Raw genomic sequence first — 9,182 nt, forward strand, 5'->3', positions numbered from 1 at the left:
CGCCGCCGCCTCGGCCCACCGGCCCGTATGACATCATCGGGACGGCTGGGTAGCGATGCCCACCGGCCGACGGACGGCGACTGCCGCTGGCACCGCTCTCGCCCTCCGCGCTGAGGGAAAATGCTGGCTCTGCGACGGGCGGAACGGGCTTACATTAAAATTCATCGCCGTCGCCACGCAGCGCACTGACAGCCCTGCGCCGGCTTCGGGCTGAACGTCGAGAAGCCGCCGCTCTACTGGCTGCGAGGGGGGAGGCAGCGGAGCCGGGGGGAAGGTGCGGGGTCCTCACGGCCCCGCGGCACAGACGCCCTCCAGGAGCCGGGGTAGTTTTTAAGGAGCCCTTCCTGGCGCAGGGCTCAGGAACGAAGGAATTCGCCGAGAGGGAATCGGGAGGAAAGAAAACGAGGCACGAGCGGCAGGATCCGAGCAGCGGCCGCTGAAGAAATCGCCCGGTCCCTCTCCTGACAGGCTGCGACGTGCACAGCGGCGGCCGCTTCCTAGCCCCCATTTTAAGTGAAAGGGGCGGGAGGGGGAGTTCAAAGGCATAAACAAGGAGCGCAGGACCCAATTCCTCCCCCTTCCTTTCCTCAGGCTAGCCTGCCCAGGCTCGCCAATAAATCCAGCTCGGCTATGCCTCGCAATGGGAGCGCGCTGCCGCGGAGGCTGCCTTCCCCTCGCTGAGGGGACTGCCGCTGCCGCTCGGGCTGCCTACCCGCCACTGAGGGGACGGCCGCTGCCGCGGGGGCTGCCGTGCCCTCACTGAGGCGGCGGCAGCGGCAGCCGCCGCCGCCACCAGGCTGCCTTGCCCTCACTGAGGCGGCCGCCGCCGCCGCCGCGTTACTGGGAGAGATTGTGCCGCTGCGACAGGGGAGGACGGGGCTCGGCGCGCAGGGGGGGGGCGCAGTGAGCATGCGCCGCCCCAGCCACTGACTGGATTCTCAGTCAAGGTACCGAGGGAAAAAAAAAAAGGGGAAAAAAATAAAGAAAAAGGAAAGGATTGAGAGAAAGAAGAATGAGAGACGGCAGAGGAAAATAAAAAAGGTTCTAAAAGAGACCGCCAGGATAAAGCAGCCCTCGGTCGGCGAGAAGGAGCAGCTGTGGCATGCGGGGATCTCCGGCACCAACAGGTAGGAGGAGAGGGGCCGGGGGACTTTGGGGGTGCCGAGGGCTGCTGCAGCTGCCGGTGCATGTGGGGAGGGCTCCCCCCCTCAGGGAGTGGGTCTGGGGGGGTGATTTCCAAAGAAGCAGCATGATGGAAGTGTTCAAAGACAATGCCTTTTCCGCTCTCCCGAGCTCCCCGCCGCGGGAGGCTCTCGCATGGCTCCGGCCGCTGCGGCTGCCAGGCGGCGGCACCCGGGCTGCCTTGCAGCGCGGCGCAGTCCAGCCCTGCATGGCCCTGCGTGGGGCGGGGAGGGCGGTGGGGAGCGGGTGTCTTCGTGAGTGTGTGTGTGTGTGAGTGTGAGCGTGGGTGTGTGTCAGTGTGTGTGTGAGTGTGTGTGTCAGTGTGTGTGTGCGCGCGCGGAGGTAGGGCCGGCCGCGCGGCGGGGACAGCTCCACAGAGGAGGGGAAGCGGCGGGGCTGGCGGGAGGGGGGAGGGGGAGCCTGATTTCATGGTTTTAAAACGATGCCATGATCTGATCAGCCTCTGTTTACACAGCAGCAATCAGGCTCTTTTGTGGACGGTAAGAATGGAAGGATTTTGCTGGGATTCAGTGGGAATATCCTTTGTACACCCGAGGTGGCATAGGAAACACTTCGTGTGACTAACGAAGGAGCCTGATCATGCCTGCTGTGGCTCCTGTCCCTGGCTCTGGAGGGAGGAAAAAACCCCCAAAACCAACCAAAAAACCCCCCAGCAGCAGCAGACAGTTCTTTAATTTATTTTATTTTGTTGCATGAAATGTGTTCCGGTGCGATTCATTCGTGGGAATTGCGGAGCCCTAATTAGCTAAAAAAAAAATAATCGATTTATTATATGTTTATTTAAGCATAACCAAAATCATCCCTCCCGAAAGGATGGGCATTATATCTTGGGTGTGTTGCCTATTTTTGCTCAGTATTTACACTGACCATTGCTTATTATGGATTATGTTGAGGCTTTAAATATTTGCATTAAAGTGGGGCGGGGGGGAAGACCCTAAAGCATAGTGCTGTCGACTGTCTGGCATACCTGTTTATTTGAAAGCCTAAATGATAAAATTATGGTTTATAGGAGGAAGGGAGGGGGATAATGAATACTGTTTCTCTTACAATGTGCATGAACTAACACAGTGTGATTAATGTGCTTTGGTGACTTGGGTTAAAAAACATAAATTCTGCAGGGTTTCTTTGGGTGTGATCCGTATCAACATAGCAGCTGCCTCTAAAACATTGACAAATACTGTAGCCATAAAAAAAATGTAGGTAATGTCAAAATATCAGCAGTCTTTGGGGATTTTTTTAAAAGATGTCAGTGATTAACTCTTGGGCTTGCAGACTGGCAATCTTTTGATTCATAAAACCTCTGAGGCTTTAACTGTAAAATTATATATGCTACCGAATATAAGGGGCACCGGTCAGTTCTGAAACTGTAACAAGCCAAATCTGTGAAATGCCAATAATCAATCATGCTAAACAGTAAGTATAAAAAACCCCCCAAACCTCACGATTTTTAAAAACAAACAATAGTACTCAAATTTACAACTTCATTTGGTTCTCCATAAATTAACATCTTTGTTAGCACTTTCTGACATCGTTTCTTGTTAACTTAAGAACTGATAGCTCGATTTTTTTTCAGATATTTTGATGGCATGACAAATCAGAAAGAAGAGGATGTACTGTATGACTAGACACAAGATCAGTTCTGTTTGTGGATTACATTTTCAGTAAGATGTATGGATCTATTTTTTCCTTGTTCTTATATATAGATCATGAGACTTGACTGAGGCAATATACATATCATCCATCCATCTATGGCGAACTACAGCCATGCAGCTGACAACATTTTACAAAATCTCTCTCCTTTAACAGCTTTTCTGAAACTGACTTCACTGGGTTTCATAATAGGAGTCAGTGTGGTGGGTAACCTTCTGATCTCCATTTTGCTAGTCAAAGATAAGACCTTGCATAGAGCTCCTTACTACTTCCTGTTGGATCTTTGCTGCTCAGATATCCTCAGATCTGCAATTTGTTTCCCATTTGTTTTCACCTCCGTAAAAAATGGCTCTACTTGGACGTATGGGACTCTTACTTGCAAAGTGATTGCCTTTTTGGGGGTTTTGTCCTGCTTTCACACTGCTTTCATGTTATTCTGCATAAGCGTCACCAGATACTTAGCTATTGCCCACCACCGTTTTTATACGAAAAGGCTGACCTTCTGGACTTGTTTGGCCGTTATCTGTATGGTGTGGACCCTCTCTGTAGCCATGGCTTTCCCCCCAGTCTTAGATGTGGGCACCTACTCGTTCATTAGGGAGGAAGACCAATGCACTTTCCAGCATCGTTCCTTCAGGGCTAATGATTCCTTGGGATTTATGCTTCTTCTTGCCCTTATCCTCCTAGCCACACAGCTTGTCTACCTCAAGCTGATATTTTTTGTTCACGATCGCAGGAAAATGAAGCCAGTCCAGTTTGTTGCAGCAGTGAGCCAGAACTGGACTTTTCATGGTCCTGGAGCGAGTGGTCAAGCAGCTGCTAATTGGCTGGCTGGATTTGGAAGGGGTCCCACACCTCCAACCTTGTTGGGAATCAGGCAAAACGCGAACACCACAGGCAGGAGAAGGCTACTGGTTTTAGATGAGTTCAAAATGGAGAAGAGAATCAGCAGAATGTTCTACATCATGACATTCCTCTTTCTGACCTTGTGGGGTCCCTATTTGGTAGCCTGTTACTGGAGAGTTTTTGCAAGAGGGCCTGTAGTACCAGGGGGATTTCTAACAGCCGCTGTCTGGATGAGTTTTGCCCAAGCTGGAATCAATCCTTTTGTCTGCATTTTCTCCAACAGGGAGCTGAGGCGCTGTTTCAGCACAACCCTTCTTTACTGCAGAAAATCCAGGTTACCAAGGGAACCTTACTGTGTTATATGAGGGAGCATCTGTAAATCTTTAGCCTTGTGAAACACTACCATTCTCTGCTAAGCAATTGTGGCCTGTAGCCATGTCTTGAGAAGAAAATCAAGAATGGGATGTCAGCAGTTGTAAGGATTTGGGCAACATTCTGCAGTCTTTGCAATAGCTCACCTCTAATCCTATTTTAAACCTAAACATGTTCCTGCTGACCACTGCTGAAGGTTTGTAATTAAGAACAAAGGACTGAACTACTGCCCTGAATTCCTTTATGTGGTTGAAATCTAGATTATGAAAGTAGCAGGTGCTAAGTATCAGTGCTAAATGCTGTGTATATCACTACGTAAAATAAGACCATCAAAAAGATTAGCATTGGACATCTTAATAAATTAAGTTGATATGAGGTTAATGTGTTGATAAAACTAATTTTAGACATCTGAAGACCTTTAAAACATTTCATACAATTATTGTTTTGCAAAGACTGAAAACTGGGGACTCAAGTACTGTAACTGATTAAAGATGTGCCATGCATTATTGGATTATCACACTTACAAATCTGTTTGCCTTGTGAGTAAGTTTTGGGGAGCATTCCAAAGCAGTATTTTTGTTCAGATTTGGAGTTTACTTTTTTTTTTTCCCAAATATATTACTCTTTCTAAATACCATTTTCCTTAACAGTGAAATTACTAGCATTTAACTGTATTCTGTGGGTTTTGCTGATTTGGTATAAAGTTTAATAGACTCTTATTTATATTTTTTAAAAAACTAGATATCAGTCTGTTAGGCAACGTTAATGATAATATCCAGTCATAATTGAACAGTTACAATTATACAGAATAAACACATGTTGCCTTAAAGGGTTATCTAGTATCTTCCATTTTGTTTAGCATTGAAGCAAATAAGCAAGGAAAATTGAATCAATAACTCTGGTCAGTCATTTGGGAGTGCATGAAAGATCACGTAGTCCTCTTTTTTCCTTTTTACTCCAATGGTTCCCAAAATCAGTATGCACATCACTGGGATGGTATGATTTTTTTCTAGGTGTTCCGCCCTTTCTAGTTTGTTCTGAGAAACACAGGCAGTTGATGTATGTTTATATTTTAAGACAGCTGTCATGGGGAGACCGCAGCCTTAGTATGATATCTTGCACAATTTGTGAAGCATTTATTCTACTGAAGGCACAGTCTTGTTTATATTTTCTGCACATTTTGGTGTATTGGTTGGTTTAAATTATTTAAGTTTTAACTTGTGAAAGCATATAATATGATTTCTTAGTATTTTAGAAATACATTAGAGTCTGTGAGTCTTTCCTTCTTTAAGATACAGATGTGTGGATTTCAATATAAAGTTGCATTTGCCAAAATTTACCTGTGTAGCTTGTTAATTTTCTTGGAATAAAATTTTACATTTTTCCAGTTATACAATTAACCTTTTTTATTTTGTCTAGTGAGCTAGCATGAAGTACTGAGAATGTAGCCATTATGAATTATTATCCTTTGCAGTCACTGTATTCCCAAACTGTAAATGCATGAATGATGGGGACCACAGGATTGATAAATGATATTATCTACAGTAGCACTATTGTGTAGTTTATCATAATTACCCATCTATCTGTTCGAATATGTCAGTTATATTTAAAGTTACAACACAGTATTTGACATTAACTTCACAGTTTAATTTTGGAAAATATGTATATTTGAAGCACAACATCATGAGTTGGTCATTCACAAAGAACATGGATTTTTCTTATTTTTTGGACAGACAAGACTAGAGATCTTAATTCAGTACTGGTATATCTTGTCCTTTGTTGTAGTTTTATGACCAGCAAGTTAATATATACGTACACAAGCAGCAGTCAATAATGGAAATGCTTAAATTTGTATGATAACATTATACAACATATGCAACAATTCAGAGAGTTGTGTCTATATGTGATCAGACAACTTGATCAAAGATTTAGTGAGCAATCTGTTTGACCTCACTTACACTTTTATACTGAGGTTGATTGGTTGAGAGGCATGGCTTTATATACTGTGTTGAAACAGAAAAATTGCTAAAATAACGAGTCCTCATCAGTACAAGAATGTTTCAGAACGTGATTTGAAATGGGACCAATGAACTTCTACCAAAAGGACTTTTTTTATTACACTGAAAAAGGCTTTGAAATTAAGGTAGTTAAGCAATTGTCAAAGATAGCAAGAGTGAATAAAAACTGAATCGTCTGTTGAGAAAAATTCTGAAAGTTATCCCACTTAAGTTTATTAAAAGGTTGATTGGCAATAACTTCAGTCTAATTTCTATAAAATAGTAACCTTTACAAGGAACATTGATATTACATATTGTAATAAAGAAGTACATATAAATAAAGTTGTAAATAGTGTTATAGTTGTAGAATTAGTCGGTTCTGAAGATTAGCCAGAAAATTTTCATCTATGAAATTTCAAAAGCTGCAAATTTGAGGCCTGGCCTAACTCCTAATAAAGTCAGTTGGTGTTTTCCCATTAACTTCATTTGGAGCAGAAGCAGGCCCTAACATTTCTATAGTACTATGCTTAAGAAATACTAAGAAGGCTGTATTTACTATGCAGTGGGAAAAGAAAAAAAAAAACAATTTAAAATTATTTCCCTGGAAGTTTTGCAAGCAGTAACTGATGTAAATTAAAGTAATAAACAGTAAACAAGTCTGAAAGCAAATATTTTGCTAAATGTTTTTCTTTTGATATGAACATAATTCCTTTGGCTAACTGAAAAACATGCAAATGTATTACTACCTGACAAAGGAGAGGTACTTTTTTTAAGTGAATTTTTGTAATTGTTCCAGTAAGAAGTCTTGTGACAGAAGTATTTCCTTTTATTTTCTCCAGTGTTAAAAGAACAAGGGACTGTGTAGTGAAGTGAAAAGGCAACATACGAAGTAACGCTTTATGCAAAGTTATTACTCAGTGGAACTCACTGGCACAGGACAACGAACAGTTTAGAGAGATTCCTACAAGAATTATATGTATACGTGAATTAAAGCACTGCTTACAGTTTTTGTCATTGGTGTCTTTCGATCCTAGTCAGCATATCAAACCTAATGTATTAGGGTATAAGTTCAAAGGAGAAAGAAGTTTTATTCCAATTCAGTACACTGTTGTGTCCCAGTATGAAAAGTCTTTTGCATTCATTTTAGTACCAGACTTAAGCTGTTGCCAAAGCTAGAATACAGGGCTGGTAGGTTGGTCTTCTCTTTCAGAATAGCAAAGAATACCACACTATTTTATATCTGCATTGATCTTTAATGCTCATGGGTAATGTGAAGTTAGTAGTTTTAATTTTCCTAGTGGCAGAAAAAAAGAGTAAGAACAGATTCCCTGGAGAAAAGGCTGTCTGCTCCTGTTGCTTTCCTGCCCTCTGTTGCCCCCACTGACCGTGTGGCAGCCTCTCCATCAATCCTTCTTCAGGATTAAATGTTTCACATACTGAGTCGTATATTTCTCCTGCTCCTTAAGAAGTGTCTCAGCCATCCCTCCTTCCCAGCAGATAAGCTCCTGCAGCAGCTTCCCAAGGTTTGTCAGTGTTTGGGTTCCCCTCCGGCAGACAGAGACCACCAGTTCCTTCCAGCTGCCTTTGCTGTTCATGGAGTCATCATTCCATGACGCTTGGCTAGTGCACTGGGTATCTCTTGTCTTTTGGCTTTGGTTCATGAAGCAGGTGCTATTTAGGTTATGCAGAGAAAAACAAGAGTGGGGAGGGGGCAGCAGGAAACAACTTCCCCTTTCCCAGCTCCTTCATGAAGAAACCACTGTTATTGTTGCATTGCCAAGAGCATATGATTTTTTTAAAGCATATTCGGTGCTAATGACCCTCTAAATGAATAAAATGTACAGTTAGCCAATTAATGCAAGGCTCTTGGTACAGCTACAAAATATTATCACCGAATGGCTTTCCATCAGTCTCTAGGCCTTGGAGGCAAGGTCCACTGTGTCTATCTCCTCTTAAGTGCACTGAGTTTGTCCATTTGCATTGTCTTTGCTTTGCTTTTCAAGTATGTGAACATTTTACTTATATTAATAGGAGCCCAGTATTGCGGCAAGCTGATATTATTACTCATTGGTTTAAAAAGTAATATAAAAGGGTACTCAGGTGATTTTTGAGGTGAATTAGAGAGGTATTTTGACAATTGTTTTTTAGCAAATGTTGAATAAAACTGTGGGTTGCTGGGCTCTTTCATAGTTACACAGTCAGCCCTCAATTATTGAAAATAGAAATGGAGTAGACTAACCTGCATAAAGCTAAAACATAGGTAATACAAAGCATATGCACATTAGATAAGAACTTCCTGTGTTTATTACATTTATCGAAGAATGAAGTTAAGCTGAAGTAAAAAGTGAGATCAGAAATTCAAAGAAAAATGGTGGGTGTTTTTCCTTTTTTTCTGCTTTGTTTTAGCATAGCACTGCTAATCTGCAACCTGGGTTACACACCCACAGACAACCGAGAGTTGACTGTACGATTCTGCATACCACATAGACAACTTCTAGTTTATATTCATTGAGAGCTGTATAAGTGCACACTACTAATCTGATTGACTTTTCAGAGGAAAGAGGAGGCTCAGCCTGAGATACTGTTCTTCAAAACTAAAATTCAGTATATGTTCCCTGTTTACTGAAGTGATTTTGAGTGTGAAGAAATCAGTGATCTAAATCAGTAATGATCATAAGCATTCTCTGGCCATGACCATTAACAACAGGACAAGATGACATTTTGCAATGCATATGCCAGCATCAAATCAAAGAGTTTGATATTACACACCATGACTTTCCTTGAGTGGCCTGAAAATAGCTCATGCTTTATATTTAGAAAAAAATGTGATGAAGCTGTCCATTTAAATGGATAAATCTTTAACTAGCCAGTGTGAAAAAAGAAGTGTGTATTTTAAAGATTGCTCATTGTAAATAGTGAAGCGTTTTTGTGGTGTTTTTTGTTCAGCTGAACTGAGTAATTACGTAAGTATATGATGATGAAAGTAGTGCCATAGTAAATAAGTTAGATTTTTTAATAGTCTAAAAAGGAAATAAGTAATAGCAGTCTTCAGCCATTTGAAATAAAATAATAGCAGCCCATGTGTTTCATAAAATTTAGGTAACAAAACAATTA

At 42.2% G+C, this 9,182-nt stretch overlaps 1 protein-coding gene across 1 annotated transcript; it reads left to right on the forward strand.

Moving 5' to 3' along the window:
- Window positions 1-2,951: 2,951 nt before the first annotated feature.
- GPR85 (G protein-coupled receptor 85) lies at window positions 2,952-4,076 on the forward strand (the record flags this gene model as incomplete). Its single annotated transcript, XM_082002523.1, has 1 exon — window positions 2,952-4,076. One exon carries the CDS (start codon window positions 2,952-2,954, stop codon window positions 4,062-4,064), a length of 1,113 nt encoding a protein of 370 aa, XP_081858649.1. The 3' UTR covers window positions 4,065-4,076.
- Between the last annotated feature and the right edge of the window lie 5,106 nt (window positions 4,077-9,182).

Source organism: Phaethon aethereus (assembly GCF_964289735.1).
Source record: "Phaethon aethereus genome assembly, chromosome: 1".
NCBI classification, from domain to species: domain Eukaryota; kingdom Metazoa; phylum Chordata; class Aves; order Phaethontiformes; family Phaethontidae; genus Phaethon; species Phaethon aethereus.